This window comes from Toxorhynchites rutilus, chromosome 3 (assembly GCF_029784135.1).
Source record: "Toxorhynchites rutilus septentrionalis strain SRP chromosome 3, ASM2978413v1, whole genome shotgun sequence".
NCBI lineage: Eukaryota > Metazoa > Arthropoda > Insecta > Diptera > Culicidae > Toxorhynchites > Toxorhynchites rutilus.
Genome location: NC_073746.1, coordinates 14,659,287 through 14,677,508, shown reverse-complemented (window position 1 = coordinate 14,677,508; position 18,222 = coordinate 14,659,287). Strand labels below are relative to the sequence as shown.

Genomic DNA, 18,222 nt, shown 5'->3' with positions numbered 1-18,222 from the left:
TCACCTTCGTGCCAAAGGAAATTAACCCGCCCAACGCGCCGGAGCTTCGCCCTATAGAGAAATATTGGGCGATTATGAAGCAGACCCTCCGGAAGAACCCAAAAGTTGTCAAATCGGAGGCGGACTTCAAGAGAAAATGGATTTCTGTTCAAAAAAAAACTACAACCTGACGTTGTACAGAACCTTATGGTCGGGGTAAAGAGGAAGGTGCGAGCATACGGGCTTGGGCTCGAAGTATGAATAAAAAGAAAATGCCAAAAGTTGTTTAATAGTTTTTATTTTACTGTCTAAAATTTTCAAAAGGATAGGTCTACTGGGCGAATTTCTACAGCGTTTTTTCCGTGATGCAATTTGATGTGACACACCCTTTAATCAATCCCTTTCCAGTCGACCTCGGACCCATCCGTTGCGATTCTGATCGTATGTGATGAACACTGGGTCGCCCACCTTCAGTGGTTTCGAGTTTTCCAGCTATTTGGGGTTCACGTTTAACGAAGGGAAATACTCTTAGCCACCGCTTCCATAGTTCATCGGCGATCGATATATTGAGACCCCTGGTAAGTGCTTCGAAGCGCTTCAGCCTGACGTGTCGGTGCGATGCAAGGATCCATCAACTTCAACGATGCAAGGTACCACCCAAAAAATGATCTGGCATGAGCGCCTCGGCGTTCGTTGTGGACCAATGGCCTGAACAATTTCCGCATCCTTTCGGTAGCATCTGGAATGATCTCGATTTGCGTTCGATCAATCCGACGACGACATTTCAAAAGGATCCTGTAGACGCCACAGGTCGTACGCAGTAGAACATTCCACCGGGAAAACCGGCTGACATCGATTATTGGTTCATGAGCCTTCGATAAGTGGCATGCCCGAAGTTTGGTCTTCGTGTTTGGTGCGAGTGTTTTCTGTATCGGCCACGTTTCCTCTGGTTGCTGTAGGCACGGAGGTCGAGCAATCCAGGGTCCATCAGAATCCAAGCAAGGGCTTTTGCCCCCCTTGGTGAGCGTCAGTCTTCAGATTGCAACGCGGTGCTGATTGTGTAACAAGATTTTTGTATCCAGTTGAGTCTCCACTCCTTGTGCCTCGATTCGATTTACATAATAGGATCCAACACCTCTATCGGATCGATTGTAAAATGCGCCCGATCTGTTTGCAAATAAACGAACGAGTGATTAGTAATTCTGAAATTAGAGAAAATCTGTTCCTGGAGAAACGACTCGAATATCTTGAGTTTGAAAGATATTAAGTCAAAACCCTTCAATAAACAAGCACTTGTTAAAACGGATGTGATACATGAATATATCAAAACATTCACAACTTTTACAAAAATAGTGTTTATTTGTTTCTCCCTTCCAAAACACAGTCTGCGATCAGAGGTACTTTTTGTTAATCTGTTTATCTTTTTTTCGTTATTTTTCCTTCTCCTGTTTCTGTTCTCAGTTTCGGGGGGGCTAAATATAAATAAGAAAATTGAGTTTGGGTTACAATGGTTAATATGGTTTTCTCCCTTACAACATCACTATATGTGTGTTTTCTTCTCTCATTTTTTTCTATTCTTGTTAATTGAATTAAACGACAAAGTTTTAACATACAATTATTTGCTCTCCAATCCCAACTTCGCCTCTCTCAAATTTCGCCTCAATCAGTTACAGAAAAAAAGCATGTTTTGTTCTACAGCAGAATCAATAGTAACTTGTTCCGGTCAACAGTGGTATTTCGGTCGGTTATTTTATTTTCTTCAGTTCTGCGTCTAACAAAGGAATTCATTCCTTTCATCAAAAAGAAACCTTAACGAAAGATTGGGACAATATCTTAGTTATATACGTATTTATATTATTAAAGAACATAAATAAATAACATTGTGGTTGTTGAAGGTGGTAAATAAATAAAACAAAAATCGTCTCAAAAATTATAGGAAAAAACAAAATCAACAGCGGTAGTTCTTTTTTTTTTGGTGAAATCTTAATGGAAGCGAAAACAAAATCAGCAATTTCTCAAATGGGACATTAACTTTCCTTTCGGGTGCCGTTTGTGTTGTGCTTTGCTTGATTGTAGACTAGATGGTTGTTAATACACAGCATATAATCTAGATTGATTCACGAGTTACGAGTGATGATGTTCAACAGAAGAAGACTTACTTCTGTCGTTGTTTTGCTCTGAAGTGATTAGATGATTATAAATGATTATTCTTCTTCTTTCTTTGTTTTTAAGAGGCTTTAAACTTTGCAGTTCATTCGCCTCTAAAATGATTATTATAAATTAGTGACGAGATTTCCCTCTGCTAATGTTTAAATAAGGTGTTTCTCACTTTAGTCGTATTTTTGGACAGTTTTAATCTCTTCTTAAAATGATTCGAAGCTAAAATCTCCCCCAATTTAACAAGGAAGCTTCAGTGATGCAGTTATCTTCGCTGCGAGCCCGCAAAAATGCGCGACACCTATCCTTAAGGGGTCTATAGATCATAGTAAAGTAGATTGGTTTCATTTCGAATATAGATACTTGTGTCTCCCTCCTATTCTAATCGTTATTGCTACCAAATAACAGTAATTGTGTTAGAAATTAGATAAATTAGTTTTTTTTTATTGTTGTTGTCGAGAATTACTGGCCGATTTTATCCTACTGCGCCGATAGCGTATCGGCCGATACGGACGACGACGAAGACGCTGAGTTTTCGGCCTCACCACTCGATGCACCTCCGCCAATCGTCGACGTCGTCGTGGATGAGGAGTCTCCATTCGAGAGAGAATCACTACCACTCATCTGGTCCGCGCTGTCCACAGAATCGCCGAAGCTGTTGGAGCATCCGTCAGCGAAGGTGGCTTGCTTTTTCAGCTCTAGAAACTTTTCGGCGTCGAAGCGGTTCTTCTCGTCATCAATGTCCTTTTTGGTTTGAATGAGAAATTATAATTGGAGAGTGTGAAAGGTTCGTTTTTATTAACTATCTCGACAGTGAGTGCTAAAGTTGCTTTTTGCTGAACAAATATGGTGATGATTTGACAGGTATTATTCTACTCGTGGAACATGCAACATTCATACATGGCCTATTGAATATTCCAAATGATATTTACAGAATTAAATTGTTTCATTTTTTTATATTATGCGCCGATTGGTATTAGGTATGTGATGTTAACATATTACGGTCCGCTCACGAGTTTTCTCGTATTTCGCGTTCTGTCTGTTAGAAATGGATCACGAAATAACCCGTGTTTTCTATACGCTACACGCTGCTTAAATGTCGTAGCCTCATTTTGAATAGTTATAATTCACAGAAAATATTTTTTACACAATATCATACTTCAAAAAAGTACTAGAGGAAGTTTACCCCAAAACGCGCGGTCCCAGGCGTATGTTTTACAGATTTCTTTGCGGTCCTTAATATGTTAAATAGCATATTGTCTTTTGATGCGTTGCCAACATTATAGCTCTAGTGGAGCGACATGATAGGCAATGTTGCCACATTGAAATCTGTATTTCTTAACTTAAAACATCAAAATCTTTTTTATCAGTAGAGAAAATATAAAATCTGTATTGCGAATTTTGCACCTGATAAAACTTTTGCGTTACATTTATGTACGAAGTAATAATTGCATACTTGTAGCAAAGCAGTCTTTAGAAAACATATGCTGCGCTACACTTGAGTTTAATTTTCACCAGCGCGCGTTCATAACAAATACGTATTCTCTTTTGGTACGAAGTGTACAAAATTCATAAACACGAGAGCGCCGAATGAACGTAGCACAGAATTCAGATACTAAATATCGTTTCTCACTTGTGTGATGCGCGTCTCATTTTCTACACATACACACACATCAAACTCTAGCGCTCGTTTTGTCTTCGCTCGTTTTAAGCAAACCATAAAAACAACAACGCACCTCCATAACAACTGTATACGCTTGTGTGAAGAAAAACAACTCCACAGCGAAAGCAAACCAGATTCAAGCGCGGGGTAAAACAGGTTTAGAAATACGGTGCAAATCACGGCGCAAAACACGACGCGAAAACAATGCTGACAACAAAACATTTGATCTGTGTTTCTGAGCGTGCTCATTCGCCAGAGCGCAAGCAAGTGTATACAAAGAGTGAGAGCTCAACTGAGTACAAAAAACTTGTTACACATCAGCACCGCGTTGCATTCTGAAGACTGTAGTAAAGTGTATATATTCTGCTTATCCATAATTTTTAGCTCTTGATCACTGGTGTAGCTTGGCAGTTGTTTTTGAATAAGACTATTTTTCAATTTTCAGGCCTATGCAAAAAGTTTACTCTGTAATTCTTTCTCACAAGAGGTATAATTTGATGAAAATGTGTAATATCTTAGATTGAGAATTTTAGATTCCTCGTGGTGTTTATACATGGTCTTGCAGAATTCAGCCTTGGTGTCATTTGACTACTGTACTGAGGCACTTCCCCCTCGGATTTTAACAATTTCGATTTGATATTTGCGTTCACTGGTTCTGTAGCGAGATGATTTCAAACTATTGTTTTGTTCGCATTATATTGCGAAAAATACGATTTCTATCACTACTGTATTTGACACATTTGACAGTAGCAAAAATAGTTCATCTTGTTTCAAAATCTATATAAAATCTGCATGGATATCCTATAATCTGTAATCTGTATATACAGATTCTTGGTCAAAAAACATGCCAAAAATCTGAATCATTACAGAAAAATCTGTATATGTGGCAACACGGATAATAGACTAGATTGAATCATTGGGGAATCTTATTTCCAGTATAAGGAAGGAGCATTAGTCACTCTCTCAAGGAAGCACTTCACGATATTAACGCATTCAAAGCAACATGGTTTGTCACCTATACTCCTGAAATGCTATGTGAGCATGCTGGCGACTCCTGAAGCACATCTGTTTAATCGGTTAACAGACAAAACTTTCCGGAACAGAAGACCGCAAACGAATCCAAAAAACTTGGAACGGCTTAGTCCCAAACAACTATTTCTACACTGAAGCAGCGGTCATCAACACCAACGAAGAAACGCTGCCTACCTAGATGTGTTGCGACTGCCAGAAGACAATCGTCCACTCTTGGGAGTACCACTATGCGAAGAATCATGTTGGTGTCCTCAATGAACTGATTCGTGTTCTACACCTATTTCATCTGCATTGCTTCAGAGATTGACATGAACGGTCGCCCACGAATGCTTACAATGTGTCGAGGAAGCGTATCCAGAGTTCGTTGGGAGGCTTGATCAAAACACGATGAATACGAGACATAGAGCGAGTGTATGTACCAATTTTCTTTCACAATTAACCCTTTCCCGTACAACATCGAGTCTCACTCGTGGTTGGCAATATACGGTTGAACAATCCGCACCCGATTCTACATCACACAATTCCTAAGATTGATGTTGAACAACGCCTGAAATAAAATGGATTTAAAATCATTACCGGGTACAATTTTAGCTCACGATTTTTTGAACACTTGCAGAAAAATGTGTTGCTACCACATAGAAAAACGAATTCAATACTAGAAAGTTGATTTACGCTCACAGCTTTACTTCAGAAGTTTGCTTATTCCATCTGAAAATCTTAAAGCTTCCTGAGCGGTTGGCAATAGCAACAACAATCCTTGGAGTGGATTTTATATTGTGTCATAATATGAGCTCCATCAACGGCGAACTTTTCGAGTTTATGAAGCGCACAAAAACAAACAGAACAATTTTTGTGCATAGATTTTTTTTGTATCAATTAAATAGAATTTTAAGATAAGTAAATATGGAATAGAGCGCATGCACTGATATCTAAAGATCTTCATTTGATAAAGGATTGAGGAGTAAAGGGTCGAAATTTATAAGCGATTTCAAAACGCCTGTACTTTCGATATAAATCGATATAAATCGTGGATATCGTACGTACATATTTTAGTTGAATGTGTATATGCGTTGTAGACAAAAGTAATTGCAAGAAAAGATAAAACGTTTTTAGATTGCTTTAGATTGTTTCTATAAATTTTGAAAATATATTCACAATTACAATCCAATCAACCTGATTACAGAGAAGAGAAGTGGAACTTGAGAGAAAAAAGTGGCAACGATTTGTGGCAAGAAAATGTAAACAGTGAAAAAATTGACAGATGGTTTACGCTCTAAAAATTGAACATAATGTTGAGATGTCTCTAAAAGGGTGGGAGACATCATATATAAGGTGGGAGGTTCGTATATAATGTTATTAATGTTAGCATCATCATGATAAACACGGCGAATGGGATAGAAATTACGAACTGAAAATTGAGTAAAATATACATATAGACGCTGAAACGCTGTGGACTAATATTATAATGCATTTTTATCGGTTTATGTATAATGCATTATCAAAATAAACCCATATGTATTGTAATCATAACTTGCTGTGCTATTCAGAACAACATTTATGGTCGTATTCCACCAATGATGACAAATATGTAATTTACGAATGAAGCTTCGCCATAGAAACTGAACATTGAATAAAAAAATTAAAATGTGGTAAGAGCATCAGTTGAAATATTTTAAAGCATTCTCATCGGAATAAATTGAATGACACAATAATTATACGACTAAATGATGTATGTACGCTTAAAAACAACATAAAAATATGATTTCTGAATTAATTTCTTTTTTTTCAGTTTCGAACACACCCCGTAAAAAGCCATTTATATTTTTTTAAATACCCTCTGTTGGTATTGTATCCTGAATTTACAAGGCAATGAAACGTTAACGTCAATTAGTTTCTAGTAATCAGCTTTTTAGTTGCAGGTGAAATTAACCAACTATATTTTTTTAGTATTATATATATTCCATGCCAAACCAACATAGTGGTTCTCAAATTTTCGTGTAAATTGGTAGTTTTGTTCCTTATCGTTAAATATTCGATTCCATTCCATTTTAGGGTGGTTCAAAAAATCTAGTTTTTCCCCTTTTTTCCAAAAATATTTTTTTTAAATTCATATCTTTTGAACTACTAAACCGATTCAGATGATCGACATATCGAATTGGCCAGTTAGCTAGGTTTTTTTGAAAAAATACTATACTTGTAAAACAAAAATAATTTTGTTTTCTTAATTATTGGTCGTAATTGTTCTTTATAGTTTTCATTCAGGGGCGCTATATTTTTTTATATTTTTTCTCGAAAGCTGAGGATTTTTTAGATAACATATCCTAAAATGTGTTCTTCTTCGTTTTTAAATTATAATTTTTCAAATTTAATTGATGGTTCAAAAAATAATTTTTCTCCTATTTTCCAAAAATGACGTTTTTTAAAAAATCATAACTTTTGATCTACTGAACCGATTCAGATAATCGACATAGTTAATTTAAGTCAATAATTTCACACTTGCAAAAAAATAATTTTTATTTTTAAAAAAGAAAACAGATACAATTATTAATCACGAAAACAATTTTTTTTCGCTAGTGCAATATTTTTCCAAAAAATTCTAGGCTTTAATTTGATATATCGTTCATCTGAATCGCTCTAGCAGTTCAAATGTTATGAATTTTTGAGAATAGGAAAAAGGGGAAGAAATTAATATTCCGAACTATCGGTTAACTTTAAAAAATTATAACTCAAAAAAGAAAAAAGAACATATCTAATTTTTAATAAAAAATGTGAATGTGTAAAAAAAATTTCAGTATAAAAAAAATATAGAAAAATATAGCGCCGTTGGTGCCGAAACCATGTAAACTATAAAAACGGATACAATCAAGAATTACGAAAACAAAATTCTAATTTCTTGCAAGTTTGATATTTCTCCAAAAAAAAAAGACTAGCTAATTAACTTCAAATGTATTGATCATCTGAATCGGCTTAGTGGTACAAAAGTTATGAGTTTTTGATAAAAGTAATTTTTGGGAAAAAGTGAACAAAATCGAATCACCCAAAAAAAAATAATACAGGTTCAATGTTTTACCATAACGAAAACAAGCTACCAATTTTCACGAAAATCTGAAAAGCACTATATCAGTTTGGCATGAAATGGCAATAGTTCACAAATTTCAAAGTTCGCGTTTTTCTTTTTGTTGTTCATGTCTTTTAGTGCGGCCATAATAATAATTAGGATTACTGCATTTGGATTGATGCTACAAAATATCATTAACTTCCTTGAATAGTGAATGTGATATAATTCACTTTATATATGTATATATATTAATAAATATTTTCAAACGAATAAATTTGTAAAACATAATGCAAAACTAAATACTTTTATACAGTGCCTTCATTTTTTGAGTTTAACGTGCAAATACCCTTCAATAAAAATGGTATTGGAACAACAGAGTAAAACTGACATACAATTATGACGGAGGATTGCTTTTTGTTGGGCGTGTGCTCCAACTGGCGAACCGCCAATTAAAAGGCACTCCAACTAAAAAAGCGCCAATAAGCAAATGGTACTGTGAAACTGTGAAAAATATATAAAAAATACACAATCGAAGACTCTTTATGTCGTTTATGAGTTTGGTCTTTTTAAGTTACTACTAGGCATGTTTGCGGATTAATGGAAAGATATGATATGTTGAACCTTGAAATAAGTTTGAAAGTTAAGAATTGGAAAAAAAATGAAATTCATGTGAATGGAGACGACTTTTGTGTACAGCACATGCCACTGGGGCCTTTTGCTGATTAAGTAAGTAAGATTTCTTCCAAAACATCATAACTTTACAACCATTGAGTCTATTTCAAAAATCGTCATATAAAATGAAATCTTATTCTTCTATGAATCAACTTCAATACTACAGAAAAACTTTAATTATAAAGCTTAGAGAATTTGCGACTTAATTCTCCACAATTCGCTCTTTCACACCAAATTTCTATCTTGTCGAAATTTTAAACCTCTCAAATTGAATTGTCAAAATGATAGGTCAAAGAACGAAAAGCAGGAAAAATTAACAAATAATGTGGGGGGGGAGGGGTGGCGTAAGTAATAAAGCAAGGGTAATCATGGATTTTTCATAACCATCTTAGCAAAATATTGAAAAAAAAAATCCTTTTTTAATTTCTCTTTCAAATTTTGATAAAATTGCACTGAATAGTTAAATAAGGGCAATATTAATATTTAAATAAACTTATGTAATTATAAACATGTTTATATGAACCTTCCCATCTTCTCATTCTTCATTAAAGACCTTGCGTCAGGACAGCTAGAAATCGATACACTCTCAAATCAAGTGTGCCTGAAAAAATTATATTCTTCACGTAAACAAGCGATGAAAATGTGAACACTTTTTAGTCAGTGAATTGTATGGAGTTCCACTGCTGTGCTAATTATTTCGCTTTCATTTGATTCATAGAAAGTACCAGTAGAACTATTTCCTACAGAGCTATTCTCTATCGAATGATCCGTTTATCCTTTAATTTTGAATCAAAAATATTTCATGAAATAATAAACACACCGCAAATCGATGGTCAAATCTGCCAACTGCAAACTTGAAAATATTCTATACAAGGTCCAGTTGTTGCTTTGACGAATGCATTATTTTATAACAGAGTTATAACGTTTCAAAAATCACTCATAATTTTCGATGTTGCTCCTCTATTTTTTTGTCGAGTGTAGTTTTTTGCCCACTCCGGAGTACGATTGGTCACAGGAAATGTCGATTCATTTACACATTCGCTTCACTTTAAGTCATCAGCGCAATGAGAAACCTTTTCCGCAATAGTTCCGGGAATTTTCAAAGGGCACCAATAGCGTATTAGAAATGTTTTCAATGTATATTTTTTTAATCTTTCAACTGCTTATTGACCATTCTTCATTGAGTGTCTAGATGGCTTTCAAAATGCTCGCGGGGAAAAACTACCACTCCTATTCTGTATTTCGATCGATTCGAAATATTTTGATCGACTTGATAAAATTCCATTCTGTATTCCGTTAAAGTTGTTTTTGCATTTCGTTCAATCTGCATCTCTTCGAACATTAAATGGGCAAAAAAATAGGGAATGAAAAAATTATATCTCGAACAAAACAATGGTTTCGGACGGAATGCACAGTCGGGATATACATCAGAAAACTCACGACTCATTGATTTTTCACTAACCTTGCCCGAAAAGTTATTTGTATTGCTTTTTGGTTTCCCTCCACTTAAATCCTTATCAAAACATCACTTATCAAATTCGAACAGTTTACTAAAGAACAATTTAACGCCAAATTAATCAGTCGCTGCCCCGATCCTCCCCATTTTTTTAAATTTGTACATTTTTGGTTTGAAATCTGCTGCCCGATTGAAATAAGTTCTTGTGAAATCAATTATTTTATAGAAAGTTAATTGATACCTCAAAAACATGAAGACATGTTTAAACTGCTGAACAAACTTTGTCATAAATTGTATAAAGTATCGAAAACTATTATATCTGTTTGAAATATTGTTATATACAAGATGTTAGGTAGCTGATCCGAAAAATTTCGGGTGATAGAGAATCGTATTTGATGAAAAAATCTTCCACGCTTATGGTCAAATCAAAAAAATCAAAAAATATGGTCAAAAGAATTATTAAACTTTCCCTTGAGACCGTTGTTTTGCCTTAAACTGACTTTAATTCAAAAACTACACTACTTAGCACGATTCAATTGTTTTCATTTGAGAAAACTGGGCATAAATTATGTTGTGAATCATTTAAATTTTTGCAAGATAACAGGAAGGATAACAGTGTAGTGTCGAGGAAAGAATTGTAGAATGGTTGGACAGCTTCAATTTGGTGGATAAAAACAATCCAGTTTATCATGCATGTGTGGAAAATTTATAAAAACCTATAAAAGCACAAAAATTTAAGTTTCTTCTTTACCTCTAAAAGTTACTTGGTTCCATTAATTTAAATGTTTTACAACTGCATTCTACGCAAAATTTTCTTATTTTTCAAATGAGTAGCACAATTATTCTAAGTGACGTACTTTCTAAATTAGAGTCAGTTCAAGACTCAAGAAAAGTTCAACAACACTAGTTGAGAATTGACCAAATGCGTAGAATTTTTTCGTCAAATATGATCCTCTATCACCTCATGCAATATTCCGAATCAGCTACCTAATTCCACGTATATTTTTATCAGAACGCTGGCTCAATTTTTTGACAACTAGTAGAAATTGATGAGATTAAAATACTTTGGAAAAATAATTTTACACGCAATTCTGAAAAAAAATCGAAAACAAAACTGAAAAACTATACAGACATTATTATCCTAAGACTAACTGTTCTCGAGATATAACAAAGTGTATGTAAAATTATGTATGATGAAAAATTATTTACGCTTATCATGAAATCTCAACCATTATGGAATCGATTAATTTTTATAGTTTTGAACTATGAGTGTCTATACATACCCCGTAACTATAAAAGTTCGATCATAGGAAATAGCTTGGTCATTAACAGTTTACGTGAGATATTTTTATAATACAGATTACACTGAAAAAGATCAATGATATGAGAAAAATTATGAACGTTTGACTGGACAGCGCTCTCAGGCGGCTCAACCGTTTATTTATAAATACGAAGAGTTTTGAAACTGTCCACGTGGACTCGATCTATACCCCCTCCCCCCTCTCCGTGGACAAGCGTGGACATTGTCTTACCCCCTACCCCTCCTAAAGTTGTCCACGTGGTATGTGGACAGCCCCATTCCGATGCGTTGAAACAAAGCTCAGTACGGCTGAGCAGTTCATTCGCAGATAGGGCTTACGAACCGTTAGCACCAGTGGAGGCAACCGTACAAGTACCCCGAGACCCAGATCAACAACTGCTACGCTCTGGCTGACGGCAAAACTCGGCACGCATGTACAACAATTGAGCGTCATATTAAAACGACTAGAACGTTATTCTGACTCCGCAAAGCTCCTTCATCTTTATATATAAAAGAGAGTTTTTCCCACGTACGTATAACTCATCATCACGGGAGAATGGCTGATCAGTATATTCGTTATTTTGACGTAGGACTACGTCTAACCGGAAGATATAGGGGGTGAAATGGAAATCTAGGCACTGAACAAGTAAGAAAAAATGCAAGATTTGGAACGCTTATAACTCGAGCATTTCTCAATAGATCGCAAAGGTGTTTGCAGCAATTGATAGGAAATATATCTACGCATCTATCATAATGAATAACATTTCATTTTTCTTGAGATAAATAATTGAATAATTGTGAATATCAAGCATTGTCAAAATGCACTATGCCAGTCAGCTTAAAAATCCCCGCTCCGCTGCCGTAACGATCATTCTTTGTGTGGACACCGACTGGACAACATCGTTGCTGGACGAGCTGGACGGCGAGGGATCGAGTGCCTTTCTCAAGGCAAGAGGGCGGAGGTGGTAGCGCTGGAGTAGAGTAGAGTTTTCAAAGGGCCTTTCTCAAGGCTAGAGACGAATGAACTGCAAAAGTTTAAAGTCTCTATAATACAATACCTTCCTTCCTTCCGTAACGATCATACTCATTCAAATCGTACACATCAACAAACCAACCCAAGCAGCCATGTCTGGACATGGTAAAGGAGGAAAATGAAGGGAAAGGCAAAAACCCGCTCGAACCGTGTTGATCTGTTCCCCGCAAGGGTAGCTAGGCCGAGCGCGTTAGTACCAGTGCACCAGTCCACCTAGCCGGCGTTATATAGTTTCGGTCGCCGAAGTGATCGAGTTGGCTGGTAAAGCTGCTCGCGACGATAAGAAAAACCGCATTCAGAACAGAACATATCAAGACAACAACAGGCAGTTGCAGCGAGTGGCGAGTGGCAAACGCAATCGCAAAACGGCATCAGGTAGCAGAAGAAAAAAGTTTGTTCTTTATACAAACTGCTTTGGTGGCAAATCCAGAACAAGGCGGCATCGAGGGCGTTCGAAATACGTATAACTCATCATCACGGGAGAATGGCTGATCAGTATATTCGTTATTTTGACGTAGGACTACGTCTAACCGGAAGATATAGGGGGTGAAATGGAAATCTAGGCACTGAACAAGTAAGAAAAAATGCAAGATTTGGAACGCTTATAACTCGAGCATTTCTCAATAGATCGCAAAGGTGTTTGCAGCAATTGATAGGAAATATATCTACGCATCTATCATAATGAATAACATTTCATTTTTCTTGAGATAAATAATTGAATAATTGTGAATATCAAGCATTGTCAAAATGCACTATGTGCCCATTTTTGATTGGTCCATTTGTGCTCCTCAAATCGTACCGACCAAAACGGGCAACCAGAGCAGCAGCGAAATAGAATGAAGCACGATTGGAAAGGAAAAAGAAAAAATGAACGAAACATTGGTCGCAGTCTCACACATGCGTAATTCTCTACCAGCCAGTCAGCTTAAAAATCCCCGCTCCGCTGCCGTAACGATCATTCTTTGTGTGGACACCGACTGGACAACATCGAATGAACTGCAAAAGTTTAAAGTCTCTATAATACAATACCTTCCTTCCTTCCGTAACGATCATACTCATTCAAATCGTACACATCAACAAACCAACCCAAGCAGCCATGTCTGGACATGGTAAAGGAGGAAAATGAAGGGAAAGGCAAAAACCCGCTCGAACCGTGTTGATCTGTTCCCCGCAAGGGTAGCTAGGCCGAGCGCGTTAGTACCAGTGCACCAGTCCACCTAGCCGGCGTTATATAGTTTCGGTCGCCGAAGTGATCGAGTTGGCTGGTAAAGCTGCTCGCGACGATAAGAAAAACCGCATTCAGAACAGAACATATCAAGACAACAACAGGCAGTTGCAGCGAGTGGCGAGTGGCAAACGCAATCGCAAAACGGCATCAGGTAGCAGAAGAAAAAAGTTTGTTCTTTATACAAACTGCTTTGGTGGCAAATCCAGAACAAGGCGGCATCGAGGGCGTTCGAAATGGTTTTTTTTTCAAAACCACGAGTACTAAGTTTTCTAAATTGGAACCATTCCATAAAACAAGGCGCTTTTCAGGGCCATTAAACCTTCCAAAAAAAGAGTTTAGGAAATACAGTTCAATGCTTTCTGAAACAATATCCAAAATAATAATAAAACACAAATTGATTTTTTCATAATTTGTTTGCCAGAATATGATGAGTATGTGAATTTGGCAGTTGTTCTGAGCTTATTGATTTTCACCAATTCTTAAATTGCTTCTAGATTGAAAGTACAGTAATTTACACTTATCTCGACATTTAGCTAATTGGATGGACCTGTAATGCGACATATTTAGTTGGACATTTTTGTAAACATAGAGTTCGGGGTCCAAATTATGACCCCACATTGAAAGTCGACACTGTACCACTGTCATCGCAAATGTTCAATTACAGGTTAAAATTACCTCCAATCCGATACTGAGTGGTGGTAATGCGACGTGCCATTGAATGTAATTTACTGTAAAATATGTCACAAGCTGGATGGGAAGAAATTTTCAACTGTGAAAGCTGTGGCGAGTGGCAAACGCAATAGCTAAACAGGAAGGTTTAACCGAACAAGATGGGAATATCGAGTGAAAAACACAACACCAAAGGTTCTTTTCAGAACCATCAACATATTCATAAAGAATAAACAGTAAACTAATCCATTTTTCAGGTGGATAGGTAGGTATTCACGTAGGAGAAGAAAATAAAACAATATATTTAAAATATATATTTAACAAAAGCTGTCCCCTTTGTATAGTCCTACGTCACTCCGGTTATGTCCCCGACATTACCCACCCGTCTTTTTTACCAACCAAAATATTCTCTAGAAATACATTATATGGCAGAACAACGAGTGCCGGGTCAACTAGTTCTTTATAAATCAGTAGGAACTATTTTGTCAACTACAGAAAATATTTTTTTCGCTACACTTGGAATGTTGTTTCAATAATTTTCTTACCCAAAGACTTCTAAGAGTTTTTTAGGACTGCTAAAAACGTACAATTTGAATTTGGGAACCAGTTTATGTGAACAAAACGCGATTATAGATGCAAGAAAACCGATGCAGTCGTAGTCGGACAAGCAATACATAACCACCGGAACCTTAGAATGATATAGAAACTATCTGAAAGCTCATGACTTCATAACTATATCTTCGTTTCTCGTCGGAGTATAAGAGTTCCCTCAAATTGAGCCCGCCGTCGTGAGGTTCCTACAGATTGCGATGAAGCAGTGGAGCACCCAAGTGGTGGAAAAAATTTGTTCCAAACCGCTTCGGGCAGTTAAACAACCACTTAAACCCATCAATAAGACGCTCAAGAGAAATGATCTATGCCAGGGGTTCTCAAACTATTTTGGGTAATAGACCCCTTTTCCAGAATTAAGTGATCAGACCCCTTTAGTCAAATTTTTAAACAAAAATCTATTTCAAGTTTCTGTCTTATTCATACAAAATTCTTACTAATTTCAAGACTTTGCGGTTGGTTTATCTGTTATAACTAAGGCCGTAACAACTATATTGCCACCCACAGAAAATATTTTTTTGCAAACTTGTAATATTCCCCTTTATTCCAGGCCGATTACGCCAGCACCCATTGAAACCATCAGGACCATCCAAATTGATCTTGTTTCCGTCAGTGAAGATCACCAATACATTAAGAACTTTTCGTTATGGTATATAGCAAAATGTATTCTTTTGGAAAGATTCTTTGTCACAACATATCATGTCCCACAGTCGATTAATGTAAGCTTTGGCAAAACTCAGACGTCTTCCGATGTGAGATGGTGTAAGATGAGGAGCGTTAACCTTTTAAACCCTCTTTATGAGGATTTTTTTACTAAAACTTGACGAATTGTCACCCGAGTAACATTTAAATTGAAATGTTGCTTTATGATTTTTTTTCGTTTTGGATGGGGAAAAGGTTGCTAATTTGAGTAACGTCATTAAAACTAAATCTTATTTCCGACATTCTTCAAAAAAGTGGAAGTAATGTGACGAACCAGCCAAATGTGTTGAAAGTAACTATAATACAGGAAAAAAATCACTAAATGGAGAGTTATGCTACAGATTCCATGAAGTGTCATGAAGTTTACAATATTCGATAACGCTCCAGCTCCAGCAATCCACAGTGAAGGATATTTTTTTTTAACTATTAAATCTGTTTACTCGCTTTTCACAGTCGCAGCCGCAAACTCGAAACCAATTCAAGCAAGACAGCAGCATCTGAGAGTGGACTGAAAACGTTGATTCCCAAACTGGAAAATTTCTAGGACGACATTTCGGAAAGCCAGCAGTTACTGAAGGCACTCTATTCTGTATTCCCAATTCCCATTTCGTTCGAAACTGTTATTTCTTTCGAGTTATAATTTCGCATTTCCTGTTTCTAACGTTTTGCCTATTTAATGTTGGAAGAGAAACAGATTGAACGAAATGCAAAAACAACTCGAATTTTATCAAGTCGTTCGAAATATTTCGAATCGATCGAAATACGTAATAGGAGTGATAACCACAAGGTTGGCGTGGGACTACCGTTGTCTTAAAAAGCATTTGTATTGTATTGATTAAATTATCGTTTGAATGAAACAATTTTCGAATTCAATTGATTTCAACATATTTGCTTTGTAAGTAAAAAAGGTTGAACAGTTGCCATGTAAGATTAATTCATGCATTGTAATAGATAATATTCTTCGTTACAAGTAAATTTGACCACCGTCATTTTACCTTCGATATGATGCCAAGGACTACCAAAACATGTGAAAGGAAGAATTGTCAAACGATCATTGTATTTTTACTTTTTTTCTTTTCACTCTGAAATAATTGCATCTCTCATGTTTACGTAGTTTTCGAACCGCGAAAGTGCATTCACCTCTAGTGTCTTAAATGACGATTTTCCCAGGCTTCTCAATTTAGAAGTACGTTTTGTCTCATATTCCGAACAGTCTCAAATTCCGATCACTTCACTTTTAAATGTAAATTTACTAAACTTTTATGTTATAAATAATTGAATAATGAAAACACAGACATTCTTTGAGGTATAGGCTTCGTTTTGACATCATTTACAGGTATTGATACAGCCTATAATTTATAATATTAGACATTTTCAAAAAAGTGACAGTCAAAACCAATGATGAAATGTTTGCGTTAGCAAATTCATAACTACGGATAACGGTTGTCTATTTGATGAAAACACGGCGGTTGTTGCTGCTGATATTCGTGGAACAATGGCCTTGAAGTCTTCACAAAATGCAGACATTTTATCGTCCAATAGTTTGATCGGCTTCTTGATCAGTACGGAAAGATATTCATACGCACACGCACAATGCATCGATTCAGTTGGGTCGGTGTTTGCGCTAGCTCAAACCGTACAAAACTACCGTCCGATAAAATGTCTGCAGTCTGCGGAAGCTCTTATGGCGGGTTTACATTAGGGAGATCTATAGCTATAGATGGATTTATTCACGTGAAAATAGGTGTAAACGGGTGAGAATAAATATGATACACTTATTCGAGGTATATATAACTTGAATAAATTCAGCATATGTAAACGCTTGTGAATTTCTCACTGGTGAGAAATCACTAAAGTTGGATGCAGTTCTACTTTAGGTGAATAAATTCACCGAAAATATGAATATATTCTTTATAGAAGTTCACGGTTGATGCGATTTCTATAAATCTCATCATATTTCTTCACATGAATATATCACTAGTCTAAACCCACCCTTAGAGTATGAGCGCCACGCAACTAAAACTCGTTGCCATCGCTACGCTCCTGCCGCTCATGACACTGCTCCAGCCTCTCCTGTCGTTGCTGCCGCTCCATGATGAAACGATGACCTTAGCACATCCGTTCTGCTCCGCGGTTAGAAAAGAATGAAGGTTTTGGAAAGCAACAGCCAAATTAATATCATTCTATTTGCGATAGAATCACAAGTGGGAGTGGTGTGCAATATGATTCTTCATTTGTACCCAAATTATATTCCGCTATTACTCTGGTTGCTCGTTTTGGTCGGAGCCATTTGAGGAGCACAAATCGGACCAATCAAAACGATGCACACAATGCGTTTGGACAATGCTTGACATTTCACAATTATCCAATTGTTTGTCTCAAGAAAAATGAAATGTTATTCATTGTGTCAGACGCGTAGAAATATTTCCTATCGATTGACGCAAACACATTTGTGACCTATTAAGAAATGCTCGAGATAGAAGCGTTCAGAATCTTTCATTTTTTCCTACTTGTTCAGTGCCTAGATTTTCATTTTACCCCCCATATCTTCCGGTTAGACGTTCACTGGAGTCGCTTTATACGCGGGGATAAGTGCCGCGTAAACAAAAACCGCGTAAAAATAAACTGGGTAATTTTCAAAATCCGTGTAAAAATCTAACAAAC

The 18,222-nt window shown here is 36.4% G+C and overlaps 1 protein-coding gene across 1 annotated transcript in view; it reads right to left on the bottom strand.

Annotated features, from left to right (window-relative positions):
• Window positions 1-1,318: 1,318 nt before the first annotated feature.
• The window catches only part of LOC129774009 (eukaryotic translation initiation factor 4E-binding protein Mextli), a 43,559-nt gene continuing 26,655 nt past the window's right edge, over window positions 1,319-18,222 (bottom strand). The window contains exon 10 of the mRNA XM_055777696.1: window positions 1,319-2,880. Within this exon, the coding sequence (XP_055633671.1) occupies window positions 2,617-2,880 (264 nt within the window). The 3' untranslated portion in view covers window positions 1,319-2,616. The remainder of the gene's footprint in view (window positions 2,881-18,222) is intronic.